The sequence below is a fragment of the Cuculus canorus genome, chromosome 12, assembly GCF_017976375.1.
Source record: "Cuculus canorus isolate bCucCan1 chromosome 12, bCucCan1.pri, whole genome shotgun sequence".
NCBI classification, from domain to species: domain Eukaryota; kingdom Metazoa; phylum Chordata; class Aves; order Cuculiformes; family Cuculidae; genus Cuculus; species Cuculus canorus.
Genome location: NC_071412.1, coordinates 10,530,767 through 10,557,364, shown reverse-complemented (window position 1 = coordinate 10,557,364; position 26,598 = coordinate 10,530,767). Strand labels below are relative to the sequence as shown.

The 26,598-nt window shown below is 40.5% G+C and overlaps 1 protein-coding gene across 4 annotated transcripts in view; it reads right to left on the bottom strand.

The window, feature by feature from the left end:
- MCTP2 (multiple C2 and transmembrane domain containing 2) overlaps window positions 1-25,684 on the bottom strand; it is a 121,790-nt gene extending 96,106 nt beyond the window's left edge. The window contains exons 1-6 of one of the 4 annotated variants that reach the window (XM_054077829.1): window positions 22,637-22,692; window positions 22,472-22,545; window positions 9,521-9,631; window positions 7,447-7,983; window positions 2,807-2,869; window positions 1,541-1,649 (exon numbers count right to left, since the gene is read on the bottom strand). In XM_054077829.1, coding sequence (XP_053933804.1) covers window positions 1,541-1,649; window positions 2,807-2,869; window positions 7,447-7,920 — 646 coding nt within the window. In that variant the 5' untranslated portion in view covers window positions 7,921-7,983; window positions 9,521-9,631; window positions 22,472-22,545; window positions 22,637-22,692. Of the gene's footprint in view, window positions 1-1,540; window positions 1,650-2,806; window positions 2,870-7,446; window positions 8,081-9,520; window positions 9,632-14,013; window positions 14,148-22,471; window positions 22,546-22,636; window positions 22,693-25,591 lie in introns of those variants that run through there. The other 3 variants (XM_054077831.1, XM_054077828.1, XM_054077830.1) reach the window with 3 other exon arrangements.
- Between the last annotated feature and the right edge of the window lie 914 nt (window positions 25,685-26,598).

Here is a 26,598-nt window from a genome sequence, read left to right as displayed (position 1 = left end):
GGAAAGTAGTTGCAATCTCCCAGCCCAAAAATTTTCTCACATTAGAGAGATGAGCAAAGCCGACAACTTTCTGCTTTTAAAAACACATTGCAAAAAGCACAGTGGTTGCAGGTCAGGCCGGAGTGCCACGTACATATGCTAAGCAAGCAGTATGACAGCAGAGATCTATAAAGATAAGCATCAGGGCATCAGCAGTATGCTTTTATTTCAAGGAGCCAGTACTGCAACATGATGATAGCTGAACAATAATCATTAAGTCACTATTTTCCCCCCTCCTAGTGTCTGTGCCAAAAAAAAAAAAAGCAGGAATTTTATTGAATGATGCACTACCTCACCTAGTTAGCTTACTAAGTGAGTGGTCATTTGCTACAAAACAAGAGAGACCCAAAAAAAACACTTTATTCCCCCCTGTTTATGTTGTTTCACCATGTCATCCAGTGCTTCACTAACACAAGCATTTGCTTTCTTATTCAAAAAAAAACCACAGCCAAGACCAAACTATGTTTTGTCTTCTTTAGAAATAACGATCTTCTGGAATTTCTCATTTATAGCATCCCTTCCATAGAAGCAGCTGGATGTGTCCTGGCTTGTGCAGTTCGCTAGTAAACATGATGAACTGCTACACTGTTAGGAAATACACGCTTCTGTTTAAAGATCTTAATCTAAGTATTCACTTACTCCTTCCAAAAGCTGGGAGCTGGGACAAAAAAGGAGCATATGCTTGGCCAAGAGTTACTGTTTGGTGAAGATATGAAAAAACAGTGTGGAAGAAGTTAACTGAGAGAATAGGGAAATTCCAACAACAAGTGCACCATATGAGAAATATTCTAAATCCATACAGGTCCCTCCAGATGCAAACCTTCACAGGTCTTCAAGCTGCGCAAGCTCATTTTCTTTAAAACCATATGAGTAAACCCTATTGCTTCATCCAAAAGAGAAATTGCTCATAAAATTTGCAATGCAAAAGCATTAGAAATATTTCCACATGCAGAAAAAAAATACAAAAAAAAAAAATAAATCTAAAATGCATAAAGACTGAATACATCGAAGAGCTCTCTGACAGGTTCAAAACAAAGGTATTGAAGCAGCTGCTGCTGTAGAGCCCTACAAGCTTCCACAGAACCTCCAGCAGGACAGCTCTTCCCTCTGCAGCAACAGGAGAAGGTACCAACTGGCTGCTTTTAAGTACTTTTATTCCATGTTGCAACAGCCTGAAGAAGAGCCAAGCTAGCAGCAGGCGCTTTCACACAAATAGAATTTCTCAAAATTAAACACTCTGCAGTTCCTGAATAGGTGTAGGTGCTAAGTCCACCCAAGATAGGCTGCGCAGCTGCACAGTCAGAGGAGGAGCAGTGAGCAGCTCCCTCCCCTGTGTACCTAAGGTGGACAAACCCAATCATTGAGTGCTCTGACCCGCGCAAGGGACACAAGTCAGTGACTTGCTGCATCAGAGATAAGAAGCCAACTGCTGCCAAAGTGAAGTCAGTGAAAGGAGAGCCGTGTGAATTTTAAAGAAAATCAGCTGAAAGGTGGGGCTCACCACAGCGATCTCTGATAACCAGGTTCCGGCCTTCCTTCAGGTGGATGGTCAGTAGGTAAGCAAAGGGGCTGGGCAGGTCACTCAAACAATCGTTTGCTTCGTCTAGAGCCTAAGAAGAACAAAGAAATGAGTCACCACTGCACACCTCTTGAAGTGGACAACGAACGAAGCAAGTGTTCTCTGTTTTGCAGAGACAAAGTTCTCATCTTTACTTAAGGCAACCTTTTACTGAAAGGAAAAAAAAAGGTTTTTTTCCCCCACACTTTGTTTTATTATGGAAATAACTATCAGCACCAGCTATTTTCACAAAGAAGGGGATAACACAAGGATTGTTAGACCTGAAAGTGAATAGTAATATTATATTAATCATAAATGCACGCACAAGTTTTCAAAGTCCTACCAGCTTACTGCATCCTTTTGTTTTCTAGCTGTTTCTTATGCATTCATAGAATATCTCAAGTTGAAAGGGACTCATAAGGATCAAGTCCATTCATACTCATCTGACGACCTCATAAGGAGGCACACATTTCACATAGCTACTGAGAGAACAGCGCTTCTTTATACAATTCTAAAAGAAAGAAACACAGTAGTGGGCAATGCTTGTTGTGAGGTTTTGCAGTAGTAAACTCAAGAGGGTATTTGTTCATCAGAGATGCTGCCAGGTTTACACACTTCAGCAGCATCGTCGCCCAACTAGCACACTGAGTGAAAGCAGCCTCTGGACAGCACTGGAGAGGTTATCAGAGGGCACAGGTAGAGAAATTCATCCAGAATAGGCAAATACACTTCACACAAGAGGAGCACATGTCAAAACCACAAATGCATTTTTGCACTTCCCTAAAACTGGGTTTTTGTTATCTATTAAACCCTACAGCCTTGTTAAGGTATTTGCTTTCTTTATTTTAATCCAGTTTGTTCCTGACTGCTAGTTGAGTATTTATGCCAATTCTTTCATTACTTAACAGTGCAACATAGAAATTATAGACTACTTCAAAAAAAACCACAGCATTAAGGCCCATTTAAAACATTAGAAATTGCCTTGTACTACTGGGGTAAAAAAAACCCAAAAAACAAAACAGTAAAAACCAACCAAACAAAATCCCAACAAATGAAAAAAAAACAAAAAACCAAAACACACCAAAGAAATCTTTAATCACCTCCTGTGGTTTTAAATTCATAATAAGTAAAGAACCTGAACTTAAAACAAATTGTTTCCCCCAACTTATCTGATCAAGCTTCTGAATGTTTTAAGATGAAAGGACTTACTATCTGATCATCAAAAATTTGAGATGATATGGAAGAGTCCAGATCTATTTCTCCACATGGGTACTATAAAAAATAAAAAATAAAATTAGACAACCATAATATAGACATCAAGAAAGTATTCCTAATATCAGTCAAGAAAGTAATCACACATACGTATGTATGACCAGTGAAATTCTATAGAACCTTCCCCTCCACCGTTTAGATAAATATTTCCTCTTCCTTTTTTACAGTAACTACACATAGTCCCTTGAGTCTAATCAAGAGTGCCTGCTTCTAACTACTGGAACAAATTCTCCTCCGTCCCAGTAGAGACGTGTGCTTTCAGTGCCAAAGGTCCTCACCACAAAGTCTCCTGTTGCCTGAAGGCTATTGCATCCGGTGACTTATCAGTCAGCATTGCAATACTGGCCTGTGTTTCTGAGCAGAATTTCATTTGTTGAATCTCCAGGTGTTCTCGCTAAGATGTAATAAAAAATGCCAAAAGTGGTGGCTGCAGCAGCAATATCCAGGGGTTGGAGAGCAGGCTGCTCTCTCACTTGACTACAAGTTCAAATTAGAAAGAAGCGGTCAAAAGGAAAGAAAAAAAAAAGATGCTGGACATGTACTTCCCCCCACTTTCTGCAGGAACTGGAAGGCCCAAAGGATTTTTCTCTAGGGTCCAACATAGGAGAGGATGTTAAATATTTCTTCATAAATACTGACTAATCCAAAAATGTGAGGCTATGGTGACAGATTGTCTAGACTGTTTGGATGCACAGAAAGGATTCAACTGTCAAGACACCTCTGGCACTATTTCGACTGCTAGAACAGTCTCAGATCATCATTTTAGCTGGAGTACCTACACGCCTGGGCAAGTCCTTTGGTCTAATGCAGGGCAATCAGAGTCCATTCAAATACAAAGATTTATGCTAAGAATAACCTCAGTCTACAGAAATGCACACAAGGTGGAATTCGATCCTCATGTGAAAAGGTTATTATGTGCAGTGTGGTAACATCCAAATCTCTCAGAGGAGAGTTGCATTGTGTGGAGCATTATACAAACATTAAAAAAAAGAATCAGTTCTTGCACCGAAGATCGTAAGTCTCAGATATATTGATACGCTGAAATAAATATAAACATGCTTTTGTGTAATTCTTCTCCTTCTCCTCCCCTCAAATACATACATTGCATATCAGGAAGTACAGTAATCCAGCACTGCAAGTAGAATTTCACTTGCATGACAGACAATTTAACATTATGGTTCCCACAGTAATCGTAACTTGGCCACCTTGCAAAAACACATTAAAAGTAGAAAAATTATCATCATAAAGAGCAGCAGAAGAGTTTTCTCACAACATAGAGCTGAGTTACAGCTGCTAGGGGAACCCTAACTTTGAATTTCCAGACTAGTATGCATAAAATATCACTTATGTGCATTAAACCTAGTATTTCTCACAGTCCCTAGCTTCACAGGAATCTCCTTCAGGCACCATCATTGGCACTGATAATGGTTTCTCTTTACAGCTTGTTTTACATGGCATAAACTGTATTGTATTGTAAGAATCAAAGAACTGTATTGAAATTATAATAACAAAACCCCTGCCCTCTCAGCTAACCTAATGCCTTTAATAATTTTAAAGTCATGATTTGTCTTTATTCTGCCTTTTGTTTACTTGCATTATATTGATAGATTTTGAAGATTATAATTTTAAATAAAAAAGCTTCTTTTTTTTTTTTAATTTTCATTCCCCATAATGTAAAGTGCTCTTATTCTAGGCAGGTAATTGCAATGAGATCAATGAATATACACAAATGTCTCAAGGAAAATATCATCCTGAAATCTTGACTTTTATTTAACTACAGTGGTGATTCTGAACTTTAAAGTGTAAACAAACATGGCCACATTCACCAAGTAGGTCACAGTTCCAAATGTATCTGTGTAAAAACCAATCAAGCGAGTACATATATGAATATGTATATAAAAATCAATCAAATGTTCCTCCTGACGAGCTTTACTGCCTTCACTTCACTTTATTTTTCTGTGGAAGAAGGATTCAAAAGTACAAGGGCACCGAGTGCATCAGCAACAGGACAAGGCTTTGGGCTGCCAGTGGCTCACTGCAAGGTGTTAGTTAGAAGACGAAGAAATGGTGTTAGAGCACTTCAGCAATGACATATGACCACAGACAAAGACCCACCACAAAAAAAGTGGCATTAACAGTGCCCTTTGCAACCTGAATTAATCGGGGAGGAGTTCAATGCATTCACCTGCTTCTTCACCCTTCAAACTTGCCTACCTGGGCCACAACAGAGAACAGATACAGTAAATCTCTTGGCAAATGGAAATACGCCTCCTGTGGCAAGAGCCTTTACTGAAGGTGGCACACTGAGCACTGACAGCTCTGCACTGAAAGTTTAGAAGAGTGTAAAAACCACAGCCCACACTGAGCTCATACATGAGGCTCAGAAAGTATCTCACGAGATAGGATGACCAAAGATAATCAGGAAATGAGTAGGTGGCATGTGACAAGCAATTCAAGGGGGAAAAAAAAGCTCAACCTACATTTAGCTTTCTTTAGTTTGTTTTGTTTCAGGAATCTGCCTTTCTTCCAATTTTCCTCACTGATCAGTGAATGATGTTCATAAAAGAATGATGGGAGCAATGGTCCTGCTTCTCACAGCAACCTCACCCAGTATAAGAAGAGCAGCAACCTCAGTAATACACTGGCCTCTTCTGAAGCACACAGAGTACAAATCTTGTAGCTGTTCAATGAAATGTGAAGAGCCTAGTGTTGAGGGGTTTACTAAATTAAAAAATAAATATTTTTTATAATATTCCTTATCTATTTCTACTTTTCTCTGCTTCACTTTTGTCTATGTATTCTTTATAAAGAAAAAAGAAAATAACCTCTTCCTGCATTTAAAAGTTATAACTGTAGGCAGATTATAGGAAGGAAGGTAGGATATTCACAAAGCAAGATGATTTGGTATAGAAGTAAATATTAAATAATTTCCACACACAAGCATATACACAAACACACAGTTTGTGAGAGATTTAAATGTTGCAGAGAATAAGCCAGACTCTGACTGTGTGTCTGGAGGAAACTCAAAGTTAAGCTGTTCCACCCTTATACAGATAACACTTTCTCCTAAAGCACTTAGTTTGCCCAAAGTCAAAGCAAGATTTAGGATTATCTTTGATGCTGCTGTGATAATTTTTACCTTAGACTTTCTGTTCTACAACAGCAGGAAAGAACTGCTGCTATCATTAAAAACAGCCTGGAAAAACTCCTAAAATAATGGCATGTTCAATCCACTCTACACTGAGTGAACTGCTGCAACTTTTGAGTAAAGTTCAGGCACAGAATGAAAGTGTTATACTATTTCAGCTGTTTTTCTAATGTAGACCTCAATAATGGTATGCTCCAGTAAATTGGAGCCAATGTGTTAACAATTTAGCAACACTAAATTGGAAGCAATGGTCAGTAACCACCAGTCTGATACTCTGCATCAAAACAGAGTAGGAGCTAACTTGATAAGAATACAAAGACCTTCAAGATGCAGAACAAGTAGTTTTATATCAGAAGGGACCATTTTCCCCATAACAGAACTCAGCATCAATTTGAATTTGCAGATAAAAAATGTTAATCTGTGAAATCACCAGTCTCTGAGGACTTTAATCTAAAAGGTTTAATTCCCACTTTTGCATCTCAGATGACTACGAAAAGCAGCTACTGTAACATCTAGATAATGGGTGAAAAATGCCTCAAAACAAAGTTCAAAATCTAACCTTCCCAGCAAAAGCTCAGCAGAAGAGACACTTTCACTAAACATAAATAAGACAAATTTTGCCTAACAGTTTCATGTAGCCACAACTTTCACCTGCTGTCTATACTATAAAGCCATCATGTAACTTCCCAGAATTTCCCCCTGTGCTCAGGCCAGGCAGGAATTACTGTTTCATGTCAGATTTGAAGCATGTTGGACTGAGATTCTCCTGTTCATTGGACAATATGCCAGCTCCAGAAACGGCCAAGGCTAGCAGAAGAAAAGAAGGAAACAGAGGGGGAAAGCAGAGTAAACATTTTGGTATTGCATCTCCTCTAACTGATCAAAATGCAAACTCAAAAGACAGCCCTGAGCATGACGCTACTTGTTCACTGTTCTCCATCTTGCGCTTGTTTTGGTTAACTCCAGGTGCAGGGAGAGTTCACCTCACTTACTCATTGTCCTCCACCTCTTGCCTTCAGCTGGGTCTTGAGTGGGGAGGCGGTAAGATGACTTTGCTATAGAGCAGTCCTGGTAAAATGATATTAACTAAAAAATAACACTACAGCAGACATATCAGTAGCACATTTCAGTGCTCAGAGGGCTGCAACAACTTTTGACTTAAGCAGCATTCCCAGTATCATAACTCTGAAAAGTCTGAAGCATCATAACCTTGCCAAAATATAAGGAACAGGGTTATACTGCAGCTACAGATAGACAGAAAGGATTATCAGAGTTATTTTCCACTAATTTACAAATCATGTAAGGTTTATCCCCCATTCATTCCTTGAAAAAGACTCCCTCCACCATCCCTTTACAACCCAGACAATTCCAGAGAAACACAATGAACCCAAGACAGCCACCGAGCCCGGCTGATGCCCCCACCACCTACCTCTGCCCCATCATCTGATGGAGTAGCACTCAGACGAGCTCTTTGTAGCAGCTCAAAGAGGTCATTGCTGGATTTCCTCTTCCTCTCGGACACTGGGATGCCTGTGACTTGTGTGTCTGAGTGGTTGACTGTCACCTCTGTGTGTGTTGGCTGCTGCGGTGTCCATCGCCAGTCCTCTCCTGCCGGCCTCGCTGAAGTGCTTCTGCTTTTCAGGGACACAACAGACCTGGAGAAGTTCTTGGGTGAGTAGCTTGACAACACCCGAGTACTTGAATAAGTTGTTTCTTCTTCCATAACAGTCTCCACCTCCAGCATGTCCGGTACCGACACACTGAGGCGCCGATCCAAGGAGTGGATCTTCCTCTCCACTATTTTGCTAGACCTCTTCTTTGTCTTCTTCACACTTAGGTTTCGCAGGAAAGGTCTAGTTTTCTGTTTCAGGGATCCCCAGACGGATGGTTTATCCAAGTCCATTGCTCCAAAGGAAATTTCAGCAATGCCTCCTGCACAAAACAGCTTCAGCAATTCCCAGGGTGACTAAAAGGAACGTAGGAAGAAGGCAAGTCAATCATGGAAGTGAACAGCCGCTAAAGATGATTCACGGTGTCTCATCTTGAAACTTTCAGTAATTTTTCTAAACAGTTAAAACAAAGCATGCCACATTAGCAAGTGCTTCCAAATACAATCTGGTGGGTAGGTTTGATTATTTAGGAAGAAAGCAGCCAGAACAAGTATTTCATCCTACACTAAAATGTTATGTCTGCCCACTATTTTATGACTGCTAACAGGACAAGTTATATATTCCTTCCTCTGCCAAGTCCCAATTTGCAAAATTTTGAAATTTATCCAACTTGAAATTATTTCTGTATAAAACTTACTGACGGGAGTTAAATTGTGATAATGCTCGCACAGGAAAGAAGTTGGCAAAGCTGGCACCATAATTCCTGCTGACACTTTTCCAGCCTATTGTCCTGGATTGAGCTAAAACAGAATCAATTGTCCTCTAACTTTTCAGTTAAGCCTTTACAAAGTGACCACATTTTCTGAAGAACATGTTTTTCAGACAATGTCTGCTCCTAGAAGTGATAATCATTGATGCCTATAGTTATTGTCAAGTAACAGGATGAATGATATGCAGCAAGATCATCATTTATACTTATTTCTATAGAAACCAAAGCCATTGCTGAGGACAGTGGAATGCTGTAAGTCAAAGGCTGAAAAAGGGTTGCACCTGCAGGAGAGAACAGACAGAAAAGGTGACCCAAAACTGACCAATGAAGTATTCCATTCTATGTATGTCATACTCAGTGTAATGCTTAGGGATGGCAAGGGTCAAGTTGTCTTCTTCTGTGGCCAGTGTCCTGTCTGTTCTCCTGCTCACACTCCTAATCTGTGCATTCCTGAATCCAGCTCCAACTGCCACCCATTCCAGTCTGGGACTTCCCCAGTGCCTGCCCTGCAGCATCAGTGGTGACTTACAGTCATTAGAAGGAGCATGATTTTTGTTTTATATATATTTTATTATTCTCTTACTAAGAATTATCTTTCCTTTTTTATTCTTATTCATTCATTGAAAGTCTTAATTTGGGGTGTTTTTTGTTTGTGTGTTTTCCAACCCATATGTCTCTCTCCCCGATTCCTTTCTCTGTGGAGGGGGTGGAATTGGCACTGTCCAGGGCAGGAAGCTAAACTGGAACACCTGTGTAGGGGGGGTTGGACCATTTCCTAAGCTACATGGATTCTTGAACAATGCATTAGTGGACAAGCACAACAGAAAAAACAGCTCCACAAAGCAAGTGGCTGAAGCTGAAAAGAACATACAGGACATGAAAAACCCCCAGGTGAGACCAAAACACTCCCTTAAGTTAACCACCACCAGTTAAAGTTGCTGCTGTAGAACTGATTTTCCTTATAAAGAAGGCAATTGAGAGAAAATGAGGACAAAAATGGGCAGATGGATTACTTACAGATTTTGACCACCTACTGGTAGGCTCCTGTCTTTGAGTTAATTCACAGTGAGCATTTATACAGTAGGAAAGAACAAGAATAAGATGGCCAAAACAATTTCACATACTGTATCTGCATCGTACAGGAGTGGTCAAACAGACACCTCTTCTGTGCACAGGAATATCCTTGCAGACAGCGTCTTTTGTGGTTAACAGTTGAGCAACCATCCATCCTTATTCTGTGAAGCAGAGACAGTCAAATTCATCATCAAAACTCACTAAGAAAAAAAGCTGATGAAACATGCCGTTTCCCAAAGACACATACAGAATTCATAGCACATACCTATGTCCGTAGAAATGTATAACATTAAACATCTGACTGCCGCTTCAAAAGCTCATTGAACATTTAATATCCTAATACTTGCATAGTTGACCAAAAACTACTTATCTCACCATTTTCCTGATGACTAGAGAAAATTCCACAAGAGTCAACAGAAATACAACTGTTGGATGAATCCAGATAGAGAAATCACTAACTGCTTTCAACAAACTCTACTCTTGTAATTCATTAATTTTAATGAGGCAATATAGCCAGTTACTTAATTTATTTAATTTATTTAAATGATTTTATAAATAACACCACTGTACTTGCAGAGTGTTCATACCTCTACAACAAGCATTTTATCTATACTACATAACTAAAACTGCACAATCCTCTCCCCATTTATACTGCTATATAAATTATTAATATCAGCATCCATATATTCCACACAAAGAATATTGTAATAAGCTTTAATGGCATTACACGCAGTCCCAAAGCAATAACAAATATTGCCCAAATAAGAAGGTGTGCTAGTATAGGTATATGAGTTTAACACAGTATTGTCACCTCTGTCTCCAGAAGTTGGACTCAATAGCAAAGTGCATATGGACAAACTGAAATTATTTTTCCCCCCACAGCATCACTGAAAAGCAAAAATAATTTTCTGAACCTCACAGAGGGAGATACAAAGCACACAAAGGCAGAGAGGGGCTTTGCTTTTCTCACTGAACTCTGGGTGAAATGCAAGATTACCAGGTTTCTCTTACTTCTGTAAAAGAAATAAATGCCAACCCTAACACATTTGACCAGAGAGGCAGGAGTGCCCATGTTGGAGCAGCATCCTCTGCAGGTTCACCAAAGATGTGGCTGAATTTGCTCTCATCAGCTCATAGCTTTCACTTAGGCTCTTCCCTCTTCAAATAAAAACTTAACAAAGCAGCCGGAGGCTTCCTTGGTAGCGTTACATCACATGCCAATAACATAAATTATTAGGCTAAACACATTTGCACAAAACATTATGAAACACCGCTGTTGGGACTCAATTAAACAACTCATCTACTGCCAATGCTGTCTGCTTTGCTCGCCTACATGCACAGAAGCCTGGTGAAGTAAAGACACTGCAAATAAAGGCTGATCCCAGCTCACAACATCCACTTCCCAAGGCTCTTACTGCTTCCTATTCCCTTCTCCAACCCTCTCATTTTTATGACCCACTGCTATCGTTTTCATTTTGTTTGCTTTGAGAGTTTGTTTCCTAGCAGCAGACTTCTTCCTGTAGGTTTTTCCACTTACTTTTCCCCAGTTGAATGTTTTTTTTCCAGTTATATTCCTTCATTTGCTAAATAGAAATGCCCATTCAGCAAGGATAGTGCAGGGATTATACCGTGTCTCTGAGATGCACTTGCATTTAACCCAGAATGGGCAGAGTCCTCAACCCAGGCAGACTCACAGAAGGGGGGAAAGAAGTGGGGACAAGTTTTGGGTTTAGGTCAAGACAGCAGGGATGGCTCCTGTCACCTAGCAGCTCCCACTCCACCGCCCATGCTTGGGGCAACACAGTGGTGATATTTGCTGCACAGGGAGCACCAAACTGCTGAACTGTGGTCACAGAACCAGCAAGCTGTTTAACTCACCTCTGGATCACCAAGGGCTCCAGCCGTACTCTACCTCTGTCCTTTCACACCCACGCTCCTGCTGGAGCTGTAACTTTTCTTTTATAAATATTGTATTTACAAAAGAGTTCATCGAAATGATGGTTATGAGACGCAAATAAATATAAAAACTGTTCTAATCTAAGAAATGAGTAAATAGAGTCTGAAAGGCAAATGCACTCTTGACATCGGCCATCCACAGAATGCCACTGTTTTTCACACCCTCAGTTCAGACACTGAAAACACACATCACCACCATGAGCAGGAATCTGATCCCCAGAGGGGTCACTGGAACTCCAGGGACAGGGATCTCACACACACACCAGTACAGTGCTGGAGTCAGGGGTGCCAGACTTCCTGCAGTCCCCTCATGTCAAACCAGTAGGTATCCACATGCACAAACCTCACTCCTAACCAAGGCACAAGCTCCTCATAAAACGAGTCTGTTCTTTCTTCCTACACGTTTTTTTTTCTGCTTTTCATCTTCGTGCTAAGCAACATCAACAGAAACACATAATTTTAAAACAGAAATTCTCCACTGCTTGTAAAACATGTGTTCTCAGTACCAACATGTTGTTCACGTACTCTTTATCCTCCACAGGCCAGAAGTTCTTCCTCTTCCTTCCAGAGCCTCAGAAGTTTGGGGCCAACCGTATCACCAAGTACTCCTTAAGCAACCACAGGGGAAAAGTGTGCTTTGCCAAATTCTTGGTCTAAGCTTGGCAGCTTTATTCTTTCCTTGCATTGATGGCACATTGTAGCAAAAAGCTGCAAACAGTAATTATTCCAAGAGAAACATTTCCTGTTAGCAATTTTAACTTGGTTGTTTTTAATTTAATTGAATGGCTCTGTTCCTATGTAATAAGAAATATCTTTTTAGCCTGCCTCCTTCAGCCTGGTATTTAATATGCTGTTAACACTCAAATGCTCAGAAGAATCCACATAATCTCTTCCTTCAGAGAGATCACTTTTGGTTGCACCTGCTGTATTTATTACTATATCTTTTTCTTTTGCTGTGTTTCCTCCTCTTTTGGAGGGCAATAGGAGCTTGACGGAAAGGATCAGTGACAAACAAGTTGGCCACAGCTCATCATCTGACCGATATGATAAATATTTCCAGAATTTCATCCCCCCCTTAAGTGTCTTCTAATTATGATCCTTGGGACTATTTTTTTTAATGTGTTTTGGTTTCTGTCACGGTAACACTCTCTACTAACTTCCTTAAATTGTTATAATATTTAGAGCTAAATATTTTTTTAGATGTTCTAACAGGTGGCTATAAAAGATATTTCAAATGCCACTGAAAGCCTAGAGAAATCATTCTGCAATTCTACTTCACTTACTGTCTTGTCAGGAAGCCAGAAAAGCCACAAGTGAGAAATACAGCGAGACATTCTGAAAACATTATAAAAGTGCACAGTACACATAAACAGGGAAATAAACCAGAATCGATTTATATCTTGGAAATTATGGAATACATTGTCTTTCCACACTAATTAATTCTTCCCTGCACACCCAGAAATGCACAATACTCACTGAAACACCCCTGAAACACTCCCTGCTAACGTTTTTAAGCGGTGCCCTCCAAGCCAGCAAGAACATAAAACCACAACCGAGCATGAGAACATCACTATTACGTCTTTAATAAATCTTGTAATCACAGTGCTCAATTTGCTTATCCAATTAAAGTGACAACATTGGGTCAGTTTGCATGCCATCCATCTTCATAACCTGTGATTCAGTCAGTATGTTCTCAGTGACAACTAAAGGCTAGCCAACACTTAAACCCATCACAGCTGAAGAGATTAACATGCATTAGAGGCTGTTAGGAAGATGCTCCTCACTTGCATACGTCTTAACACAGGTTCAAACTGGAAGGAACTAACGAAACTCCCTCATCATAAACGCTCTATTGATTCTAGCTGTTCTGGCATAGAACATTCACCCCAACCTCTGCCTGCCTGGCGGAGGTCTACTGGCTTAAAACCTAATGCATGAGACACTGCACAAGTTACAAGCAAAGCTAATTATACTTCTGCTATGCAGCATCATATCTAGCTATTGAAAGTTGTTATAAGAGTATAACCACTTTAGAGTTATAATTTCTGAATTCCATGCACTGAGAAACTTTAATAAGCAGATAAGGCAACAGGGAATAAAGGGACTTAGACTTCCTTTTCATACTTTTCTGCCAACTTCTTTGCTATAAACCCCACCTTGGTTTAATTTATAAGAACTATAAATTAAACTATTCTTCCCTGGGATAATAAGGAAAATACCAGAAAAATAACTCTCAGATAGCTAAACAACAGTATGCACTGGGTGGTTATTTCTACAACAGATCATACTCAGTACCCCACATTTTTCCCATCACAGCCTAGTGAAATGTAAATTATTACTACAAGTGGAATTACTTCAGACAAAGAAATCTATACTTCCTTTTTTGCAATAGCTTATTTCAGTACCTTATCTGGAAATGCAGTAGCTTTATGATAAGCATCAACAGCCACAGAGCTAAGAAAATATGAACCAAATAAAGTAACTCTTTATTCAGAGTTACCTGTTCCTCCTGTAGCATTCCAAACCCAGCACCAGTGACATTCATACACGATATTTAACATATTTAAAAGAAAAGGGAATACTTTACCAGGTGCAGGATGTTCCTTGGATTACCAACACCTTCTAGTGCTTCACTCTTGCCAAAAATCAGGCCAAACCCCAAAGGCTGACCTAGGTGGACCTGAGGCTGTTCCTCTCTGGGCACAATCACCCAGCTAACAGGAGACACCGAATTAGAGACATACATCACAACACTGAGAAAGTGAGACAGCCTTTTCTTCCTGCAGCTGCGTCTTACATGGTATGGTAAATACCTGAGCTTAAATTTTATAAGGTGCCAGAAAAAGCCTAATCTCAGTCTGATTCTGCATGGGCTAATTACCCTGGGGAAATCAGTGTTAGAATTATTTTTAGTACTAAGAAGCATCAAAGGCAGCACAGTGCTGAAGTGTAGCTAACATCTTCATTGCATAGGTGACTTGCTGCAAAAGCAGGGTCATGTCTTGGCCATCTTCTTTACCTTGCCACTGCATTTGCGCTTAAGCTTCCCTGCAGGGCATCAAATGCCAGTCTGTTGATACAGATCCAGCTCTTCTACTCTTATAGTTCCATTTGGAAAGCATACTAGGATGCTGAACTTGAATATAAAATAAAACCTTCACCTGTTGCTGTCAAACAAATTAATACAAGTATTTCAGAAAAGACAATTTTACACGCTTCAATGCCTGAATGAAAATTAGATGACCCAAAAAACCCAGCTTTATTTTATTGATACAAGCTGAAAGAAAACCATAGTCCTAGCAGAAGATCATAAATACTATCTAGAGTAAATACAAAACTTAAGAAAAGTATGTTTGTTATATAAAGATAACACAGGCAGCTTAACAAAGACCCTTTTTCTATTAATTTTTTTTTTTAAGTTTTGGGTTCGTTGTTTTGGTGGATGAGGTTTAGAGATCCCTGGGGTTTTAGGCTCTGGACTTTTAGATCCCATGCTTGGCTTTTCATTTTTTTAATTGGCTCAAACGTGATGAGCTCCATCATCAACAAACACATGAAAGGAGCATACATCTTCCTCCATTTCTCACACAAGAGGAACAGGGATGCTCTAGCTCTTTAGACACTCTTTTGCACAGTCTGGAGAGCTCTCTTCTCAAAATTTATGAGCAGACAGTAAGTATGAGAAGCCACAGAACAACCGGCTGCTACAAGCATCTTAAAATAGCATCTGATAGTGAAAGTTACTGAAACAAACCCTGCACCTGCCTCCAGCTTATAGAAGTATTACTTCCATTTTGTTTCTGCCTACTCTAAAACAGAAGAAAAATGATGATTATGTATAGGGAAAAAGAAGGAGGAAGTGTTTGGGTGTAATTTTGCAAAAAACATTTCACAAGTTCCTTCCACTCTTTCTGCTTCCTTCAAAACACAGCAGCTTGTAATCGTACCTGTGCAAGCCAGCAGGTCCCTTCAATCTTTTCAATTCATGAGACGGTGCTGAGCTGGTACAATCAAATATGAACTCTACAGTGCATGAAGATCTGCTTTCCGCAGCCCTGTAACCACAGGGGACAATGTGCATGTCAAAGCAGACTCCAAGAAAATCCTGGAGTGATAGATTCTGCCCTTAGAAGGCACCGTGCCACCAATGAAGACATTTCTTTATTGTTGGCAACATATGTTTTATAATTTGCCTCATTGTTCCCAATCACATGGGATGATCCCCAGGAAACAGCACCTAGAGTAGGGCACCTCTCGGAGCAGAGGAAAAATGAAAACAAGGGGAAGAAATGTAGGTACAAGCAGAGTAAGCATGAGATAAGGAGAGCCCCCAAAAAAAGAGTAGAAAAAAAGGGGAGGTTTGTCACAGCTCACAGGAGGAACACCACAAGAACAAGAGACTGCTGGGAGCCACATGTTGAAAAGATACCGTGCCCATCCAGAGGATGGGCAAGCCTCCCTGCAGAAAACCACTGCGTTTTGATACCTAGTGTTGTGCATTGCCACTGAGAAAGCTGAAAGGGAGACTGGAAAATTCACATACAAATAAAGCCTTTGGGAAGCTTTTGGTGAAGCCAAGAGGGAATCCAGTCCTGAAGTCTCCTTCCTCCTCACTCTCTCCTTTCAAGCCCTCATTCATCTCTCTCATAACAAAAGGCATATTTTTATAAACAAGAGGTGCACAGAAATAGATCATCCCTTTTCATAACTCTCAGGGAAAACAAACCTAGGAAGGAAATGGGAGACTCGTTTCCACTGGAGGCCAAATCAGACAGCGCCTTTTACAAGCACTAGTCACATACTCAAATAAAAGAAGTTTGTGTCTATATGCAAATTACTTGTGCATGTGTCAGCATTGCTCCCTAAATAACTACTATTACCGTCACACTATTTATCAAAACCCAGTGACTATAGACGAAAGAGCTATTAAAAGATGTTTCTTTATTTAACCACAAATTACTGAACTGACATAAACAGAATACCTCTTATCCATAGAAATGGTCTGATGCTAACTCGGATTGAACAGGATAAAAGATCACACTAAGCAGGATGTTAGTTTACCCTCTTTTCTTCCTTACTGCAGCGTGTTCCTCTTCCCAAGGGCAATGTGGCGTGTGCCAGGGCCAGAGCTCACACTGCAAATCAGGTACACAGGAGAATTAAGATTACTTTGAATCTGTATGGACCTGTGAGATTAAACGTCCTTTCCCATTTGACATGTCCACACAGTTGGGGTATATCTATAAATAAAATGATCTCATGTTTTTACAGCCTTTTCATTCACAAAGGCGGGAGACTGAATGCAACTACACCTAAAGAAAATGGAGCATTTATCGGAGCTTGTCACTGAATGAGGGAATCACACCAGTAACAATCCTCATTTTCTGCAAGAACCACAAGCATCCTTACAGAAAATCACTGCATCTCGGTATCTAGTTGTGCATTATCACTCAGAAAGCCAAAAGGGAGACTGGAAAATCCATGTACAAATATAGCCCTTGGAAGCTCTTGGTGAAGCTAAATGTCAGATGGTTGCAGTGCCAGCATCTGCACTATCACACAATTTTCAGTACAACTAATTTGTACCTAGTTAACATCATAGAGACTATGGACAGACACCACAATCATAAGTGAAATGGAAACCCTGGGATAAGCACAATGGAGTTTAAATGAAGAATAAACCAAATATTTAGCATTCAAAGCAGTCATCAGATTCTCAGCCTCAGAAGGCACTTATTCATAGCCACAATGAGTCGTCCAGGTTATAACCAGTGAACAAGTGTTATGTGGGGGGGAGACAAAAACCCCTCCTTGTATACCTCCTTGGTATGTTTTTCTAGGGCAGTAACGCAGAATGACACACACTATTTCTTAGATCTCCAAGAAATCAGCTATGAGTATACAAAACTATTGCATGTGTATGCCCATGTTACATGCATGATAACTTAAGCACAAAGTTTCCAACCCCCCCTTTAATTTTTTTTTCAAAATACATGAACATTTCAGTGGGCCTCATGGATCCTCAGCTACTCCAAAGTTCAATTACAAAGAATCCCAAGACAAGAAACTTGGAAAAAAAAAAAACTGAAGCCGGATCAGATAATTAATAGGGAACAAATCCTGAAAATAAAGATCTTTGAAAGGCACATTTTTTTATTGGCTAAATGCTGCACAAAGGCAATTTTAAGAGAAATTTCAATGATCAGCAACAAGCTATCCTTTTAAATAAGAAAATAAGCCAGTAAGAATAAGCCATAAGTTAGATAGCAGAGATGAATATTCAAAGTAACCAGTTCAGAATTTTACCTGTAGAAGTCTGAAGAACTTGAACTCTATAGCAAAAGCCTGGGTTTGTTAATTTTGGTCCATTCCTGGAAGTGATCTAATTGGAAAAGCTCCTCAAAAGAGAAATATTGGCATTACTGAGTTAGGATGACACCTCTTCTACAACCACTTGATGAAGTAATTGAGAATTCACTTTCACCTCTTCAAATACATTTGATTTGCATGACAAACCTGTTCTGTAGCTTTCATTCTGCACCTTTTTACCCTCACTGCAATTAGACAGCTTTTACGTAGGAATTAGGCTTCTTGGCATTATATTGGTGTTCTGGTCAATTGATCTGATGTCATGGACAATTTTCTTTAGTGTTTTCTAACCCAGAATTTTGCAAAATATCCTGTCCTGTCTGGGCCCCAGTAAGGGCTTCTTTGATATTACCCTGTTCTTAACTGCATTCTCTCTCAGTGAACATCAGAGACTGTGTCTTGGAGACACACACCATTGATGTCACCCGGCATGGCCATCAACACCTGGCTCAGAATCAGTTCCTGGAGCTGCTGTCCCAACGTCAGGGGTAACACGGGTACCACACAGCAGCGGCTGCTCCCAATGCCTGCCTCGCTTTAGCGTTACGTATTATTCATCCACAGTGCATTTTGGGAGGAGAGGAAAAACGAAACACCCCACGCTTTGAGGAACGCTATTATAGCCCAGTGATTCACGTCAGATCTAGCATGCATCTTTAAAAGCATTATTCATTTCCACTGTATACCATCAAATGACAAGGTGACTATTTTATCTGCTGGCATGAGACACCCAAACCTCAACAAAAATTATTTTAGTATTTTAGATAGAATTCAAGAGGTTTCCATTTAGATTCAGAGTTAGCTGAATTTCATTCCATTTTCACAATTTCTAGGTCCGAAGAGAGAGCTTCTGGCATGCTACATCCAACTGGCGGACCCATGAAGACATTAACTTCTATCTAGATCAAACCTCTCGCATTGTGAAAAACTGCAGACGCGTTACACAGTCCTTAAAAACGCTTTAGTCCTGATTCATCCAGGGTAAATTTACCGTGGGCAGGGTGGAGTAAAGTTTTCTAAATTTTAAATACCTTCCCTTAAGCATACAACTCCTTAATGACACTGCACAACCGCTCTGGCTGCTCATCTGGGGTAACTGGCTGTTACCACAGCGGGGTTGGGCTTTGTTTTATTCTTTTATTCTCCTTTCACGCATTCATAGCTGCAGGCAGGATAGTTTAGAAGAGAAGCAACTGACCACCACGCCTGTCGTTATGTCCCATTCACATATTCTCAAACTAAATTTTGAGTTCTTAATTATGGGCTTAGTGGTTATAAATTAACAAATAAAAAGCAGAGTTTATTAATCATAGATGTTTCCTTCCGGCAAACACTAACTAAAAGGCAGTTTCATTCAGCTATCATAATTACACAATCCCAAGTATTTGTTCAGGAATTAAAACCACTTAGAGTTCAAAACCAAAACTGTTGCAACAGGTGTCAATAAAAACCTTTCAAGGTGTAATAAAGTTTCTTTATGGATTTAAGGGCTACCCGTATTCCAAATACCTCTGTCTAGCGAGTATCACTAATTTGAGAAGTGCCCTGAAACACAAACTGCCCACTGCCAGCTGAACAGATGAGGAGTTTTTCTGGTTGAAACTTTTGCACTTAAGTAGAAAAATGCTTCATTTTCCTCAGCTTTCATTTGCTTAGTATTAAAGCCTGGACAGATTTTTTGCTTAATGTTTCTATTAGGCATCTGTTGGGTAGATGTTAGGAATTGGAAACCTTACGGAACTGGAGGAAATAGGCTGCATTTCAAAAGCCAAATGTCTTCCCCTAGCAGCGTGTAATAAGCTTCGACTTCTAAATTTCAGTTTTAAAGTTAAATATAATAAGTAAACATACATTACATTTAATAAATAAATAAGATCACGCCCCAACAACACTATCACAATTACTTCTATCTGAATTTGGGTAGGGAGTGTACATTCTAAGATAACTACAATGAATCCCAATTAGCAGGGTTTCTACAAAATCCGGTAGAATATATAACTGGAATTAAATGTTTATATTCAAAAAGAAAAACAAGACAAAACAAAAATCTTCAGTTAATTGTTTCCAAGAACAAGAAACCAGGAACAAAGTCTGCTATTGAATGAGAATTAGTATTTGCCATTTGGTTCTGCAGATGTTTCCCATGAAGGAAGACAGAAAAAAAACATTCCACTTGAAATCCACGGAAGCAAGCAACAAGGAACTGAGTTATGTTACTTAATTTATTGAGGTTTTTTTTTTTTTAAATCGTCTAAACAATTAAGTTCAATATTACTTTATTTTAAGGGGAGCTTGTACGCAATAAAACTTCGAAGAACTCCGTAATCCCTTACTCCTTAAACTCAAACAAGCCAGGCTTTTAAAAACAGTTTACAGCCACAATAACGTGAGCTATGAGTCTGCCCCATCCTCGCTAACAGCTCCAGATCACTGCCACCTCCACATCAACACCAATAAAGACAAATACCTGCTCAAATAAGTTAATATGGCCATCTAATTTTCATTGATCTCCATTAAGATTTTATCAAACAACATAGATTATATACCCTGTCATAGCCAAAACTTCCTTCTAGAGTAAGTCTTAACTATTTAGGAGCAAAGAGGTATGAAAGTACACACTCAAAGACAACAGACCTGCTTCAGTGTCTCAATTTATGGTGTTACACGGAACTGGAAATCTTTTTTCCAAACTAGCTCTTATCTCTGATCTGAAAACAAAACTATGCATCCTAAGAACTTCCAAACCAGTGAGGTCTGCGTAAACCTAAAGTTTCCAGTAAAAATAAAATTTACTTCGCAGACTACAAACGTAGTTCTTGAAAGTGGGCAATAGGAAGAATTGTCAAAGGTACAAGTACTTCCCAGAAAGGAAGGATATGAGTAACATATCCCGGTTTTCCCCCACTCCAAAAGGCCAACAAAACAAATATCTCAAAATCTACGTTACTATTTTGCTTGTGTTTTAGCAAGTTGTTTTTGTGGGAAAGTGAAAACAAGCTAGCAAAGGAGCATCTGTGTAAATACATATGAAACAGACACGCACCACGGCAGGCAGAAAAGTCACCCTACGGGTCATATATGTTCAGGTCTCATCATAAACTAACCAAAAAAACAGGAGCAAGCTAACTAGTTTTAATTAGGACCATCAGAAAGCATTGCCAGGATGCTCTCCTGTGAGACAAAGTGGCCACACTACACATCCTACCTAAAAATGTGAGCGTCCGCTCTGGCAGAAGGGGAGGCTGGACACCCACGTGACCAAATGGGAATGTTTTAGATGTAATTCCACAAGCAGCCTTCAAGACTCCCAGCTCAAGGGCCCGTTTTCCTATGACACGCAGCAGCTGAAGTTATTGGGAAAGGACAGACACACACAATGTGTTCCCCCTAATGCAGGGTTTAACAGGAGTGGGTATAAGCACCATAAACATATGTTAAACAAATACCTAAAGGTCAGCAGATTTCCTATATGAGGATAACAAAAAAAATAAGCCTCCTTAAAAAAAAAAAAAAAGGCAGTACATATTCAAGCAAATAAAAGTCAAAATTGAAATCACAACATCCTCCAGATTTTCACACAATAATCAAATTATTTCACAAGTGATAAAACAATGAAGCTTTGCAGTAGTCCTGTAGCCTTGCAAAATGTCAAATCAATTTGAGTTCTTAACAGATGGTTACAAACAGCTAGTTAATCAAAACTTTATGAAACGCAGCATTGAGGCACACTATTTACTGCAAGTTTTCCCCCCATGTGTGAAAAATTAAGTGGTATCTAACATTCACCTTCTTAGAACTGCTGTGGACAAAGTGGCAGCGATCTGAGAAAAACCCATCCAAATCTGCATCATATAGAGCACATAAATGGATTGTGTCCCTCCCAATATCAACTTAACCCAATAAGCTGCCGCTAACTTTGACCAAAAGCATATGCTCAGGAAAAGAATATAAGGTCAGGAAATTATATAGTGATTCTGCCTGCAAAATAATCTCCTGGTTTCCTGTGATTTAGGGGCTGCTTCAGCTAGAAATTTTATCTGCATCTTTGTGATTAACACTCCTAACAGACTTTTTCTCTATTAATTTGCCTAGCAACTTTTAAAATTCATTTATATCTTAAGCAACAGGAAGTCTCAGCGGTAATGAGTTCCACAGATACATCATGCCTGTGTGAATCAGTATCATCTATCACTGAAAAGCACCTCAGGAAAAAAAAAGAAATCATTGAGTTTGATCATTTATTCTAACCTCTTTAAAATCTCGAGTTATGTTAAATTATGAGCAATTGTTCTCCAGTTACTCTATAAGTCTATATCCTTCAGATTTTGCCCACTTCTGCATTATCCTCTCTAATGATGTCTCTTAATTTAAAAGAGCAGATCATTCAGGGAACCTGGTTAATGTTGTACCATCCAAACATCTTTACTGGCACACACACAAGAGACATACAAAATCTTATTTCCTCCCACTCCCTTCCCCTCCCCAAGATAATTTATTTGCCTGAATATATAACGCAGTGCAAGACAATCAAAATCCCAAACCTTTGTACAAAACCTACAAAAAATGTTGTAGGAGTGTTTCAAGGAAAATTAATTGACATCTTATTTTCAACAGTCCTAACACTAGACGTAACCAAACAAACTTTAAGTTGAAAGAATAAGGGGTTTTAAATTTACCTCTGATCGGTTGTGCACCTTTTTACAAAAGATTGCATTTCTTGATAAACCGGAGAACTGGCAATTCCTAGATACTTTTAAAAAAATATATTCTCCTTTAGATCAATGCAGAGCAGCTGCATGATGAGTCAGTGCAAATGAAGTTATACATGTGCAGGTTTTTACCTGTGCTGCAATGGAATGCCAAAAGCTGAGCCCGCTTTCAGAGACAGCATCCTCAGGTCAGGGCAGAGACTGCACATCCATGGTGCCCTATTAGTCACACTATACCCAAAATCCAGGGGAGATGGAGCACATCTAACAGAAACAAAGCCTCCATTATCAAGGCATCCTTACTACTGACCCTTAAACGGGGCGAAACCTGCCTGCCCACACAGCAATCACCCCACTCTGTGGCAATACTGATAAACCTGTAGTTACACCCAAATGAATTTCTTCAAGTGAGAAATGGCCAAGTATATAATAAAGTGATCAATCAGTTGATCAAACATGAGGAGCTTGGCCCACTTTCTCTTGTTCTCAGTCTTTGTTAGGACCCTCACACAGAAGGCAACGGGGAGTTAATCCTTACACAGAACAGAGAAAGAAAGCCTTGCTATAGAGACACACAAATCAACCAGACAAATATTCCCTTTGCTTCTATGATTTGATTTTATAGCACCGGCAGCTTAGAAAATAGCGGTGCGCTGAGGTATAGCTGTTATGCTGATAATTTGAAATCAGAGTGTGAGGCACCCATGCTTCTGACAGACTCATGATTCTGCAAAGGCTGATTTAGTCTTGAGAAACAGCCCCCTGGGACCCAGGGAACATTTAACTGCTTCACTCTGGTAGGAATAAACTGAGGAAAAATATTCCTTTTGCTTACAAACAAGCTTCTATGCAAATGTATTATGTAATAATTGCAACTGGAAGTAAAATCAGAATGTGGTAGGGGTGCCAACATAAATCCTCCAAATCTGAGGAAATTGGGACCTATTTTCCACTGGAGGATGGAAACGGCATGAAGGAAATGCAGAGCATATTTAGCATGCTTTGAGGTAAAGCCTTTCTCTCTCTCCCACACCAGTGGGCTGCTGCCCAAGCAGAGGAACCCCAGCCAGCATGGAGACGACGAGAGACTGTGTCTCCGTACCCTGGGAGACGGAAATTCAAAGCTCCACACTATAATTAGTTCATGGTATAGGAGGGAGTGGCCAAAACAAATAACACCTGAGATTCATGCAACAAAACGACAGCGCAAGTTGTTCCATGTGCGCTGCACGAATTTCACAGCTGCTGGTGGAAGCCTCCTGGCAACCTGCAGTTATCAATGAGCTCTAGAGAGGAAAAGGAGAAAACAGCACAATATAGACCAAAGGAGCAGAAGACACTCGGTACTGCCTGGAAATCTCAGTGGGAGGAAGTGAGAGGCTTCTGGGATGAAGTTTATCCTCTGTCCTGAGCCAACCCTGGCCACACACACAGCCTGACCCCAGCTTCATCACACGCAGCCCCAAATCCCAGTGAACTTCAACATCAAAAGCACAACCACTATTGTCCTCAGAAGCATTTCTTGCCTGAGCAAGTACATTTTAAATAATTATCTGTTCAAGTAAGAGGAATTTAATCAGTGCAGTTAGAAAGAAACTGCTTATATTACTAAATGCAAAAGACACTGGGAAAAAAAAAAAAACTTGCAGTGAAGTTGAACCAGTTATGGGACTAATTACCTTGAACGACACGATAAGCAACACTTCTAACCCTCTGTTATGATCATATGCACTGGCCAGAATGGGGATGATTACAGGAACCCACCTGTGGTTTAGACACTCACCTTCCACCAACTGTCAATGACAGGAGTGCCCCTCCTTGGGCCCTTGTTTCTTAATTGGCACCTTAAATACACACATTTACAACCTATTCTATAGCTTCTTTAATATAATAAAAGTTAAACACTTATTAACAGCACAAAATTTACCATCTCTATGAAAAAAAGATAAAAAGCACCAAAAAGAAGTTTAAGAAACAAAATAAAAAAATCCTTTCTGCACTATTTTAATTGTTCTTCTAACAAGCACTGCAAAATTAAACTACACATACTGAATCCATCTTCAGACTACATGTATGAAAGCCTATTTGCTTTAGAATAAGCTGTTTTACAATAGCACTGAACAGCAGCAAGAAGTCAAATAAATAAAATTATTACTGAAATGCACCCATTCACTCTGACAGCTAAATCTACCCACTCAACACCAGCATGTTCTAAGAATAAACCAAAATCACTGCAAAATACATGACATTCTACAACTTGATAACAGAAAATTAATACAAAATACAAAATTACCCAGGTGAGAATTTCTATTTTCTTAGTGTCGTGTAGTAGTAATTCAGCTTCCAATATGCTTTGAGCAACTGACTGTCATAAAACAAAGGGCATCAACCGGTTTCTTGCCAGTTGCCATAGTTGTGCTATGATAACATCACTGAAAAATTACACGATTTCTCATTACAGGTACATGAACAGATTTATTTTCAAAGAATGTATGTTACATCATAAACGTCTCTTCAAGGTATCCTTAAAGCAACTTAACTACAATGATGGACTTGAGTGAATGCTTTTCTTTGCTGTACATTTGGTTGGTTTTATTTTAGGAGTTGCGCTATTATTATTAAGGAGCTTAGTCCTTTAACTACAGTCAATAAGTCAGTTTTCAGTAAGCAAGTACACACAGAGATGAATCAGTTCAGCAAAAACTGGCTGGGAAAGGAAAAGATTTCTCCAGCCTAGTTTTCTTACATTAACACCACCAAACAGATTCACATAAGGTTCAAGTTTCTCGCGCAGCATCAGCAAAGCAAAGCTCAAAGTAACCTCCAGCCTCCCACTACAAAGTTGGTTCTCTTGGATACCTGGGTAAGTACGAACAATGACAGCAATTTGGCTGGCAGGAAAAATCCACCAAGACTCTAGGAAAACAAACAAACAAAACCCTCACAAAGATATACACACACGCTCCTACAACCAGCTGAGATTTTCCTTTCCAAGAGAGTTCATCCTGTATTTAAAGCGATGTACAAGGCGCGCTGGGCAGCAAAGCAGAAGGCAGAGCGAGATCCCCCCGGGACAGCGGGGTTTACCTGGCGGCCGGGCAGTGCCCGCGGAGCTCCCGCAGCCGGACTCGCGCAGCCGGTCCCGGGGCGGGCACGTGTGGCTGTCGCTGTCACCGCCGCCCCCCGCTCCGCCCTGGGCGGTGCCGCAGCCGGCACCTCCCCGTGCGCTTCCCCGCCCTCCTCCGCCTCTGCACGGAACCTCGCGGGCTTACCGAAAGCCACCCCCACTCTAGCATCCCCTTCTAGGCATCCCTCCTCTCCCTCCTCATCATTCCTCCCACCCAGCATCCTCCCCTCGCCGCATCCCCCTCCTCATCATCATTCCTCCCCCGCAGCATCCTCCTCTGGGCATCTCCCCTCCTCATCCTTCCTCCCCTCAAGCATCCTCTCCAGTTCACTTGCCTAGGACAACATCCCATCTTGGAGCATCCCCCTCCCCGGGCTCATTTCCTTCGGAGCAGCCCCAGAAGTACCCTTCTCCCAGACCTTTACCCTTCCCCATCCCCCATGCTATTCCTCCCAAAGCATCCCTCAATCAAAGAAAGATTGTCCCAGGGGCAGAGGGGAGGGGGCCTTGGCAGCACCGCTCTGGAGAGCCCCGAGTGAGGGTGGAGCTGGAAAGGAAACTACGTGAATGACTACAGGCAAAGGGAAATAAAGTCCACAGCAGCACTGCCACGTAACACATTTTCTTGGCTGCATCTCCAGGTGCCTAACAAGGGAGCCAAGCACCACAGCTGTGCGTTTCAGGCAAGGAAACCACAGCAGGATTGGGTAAGACGACCTGCTTACCTGGCATCTCTGCAGCTGAATCAAGGTCCCACATGTTTCTTCATGAGTTCGCCACAGGCAAACGCTACCCAACAGCCCCTTCACCACCAGCTTGTTTCTGGAGCACTCCGAGTCTCACACTCCACCCTACACCTTCCCGGAGATCTCATGTGCACTTAACACATCACCCTTCCCACCTGTGATGTTTGCTATCCATTGAATGTGGCATCACAACAGGAGGTGCAGAGCCATGGTCGGGGGGA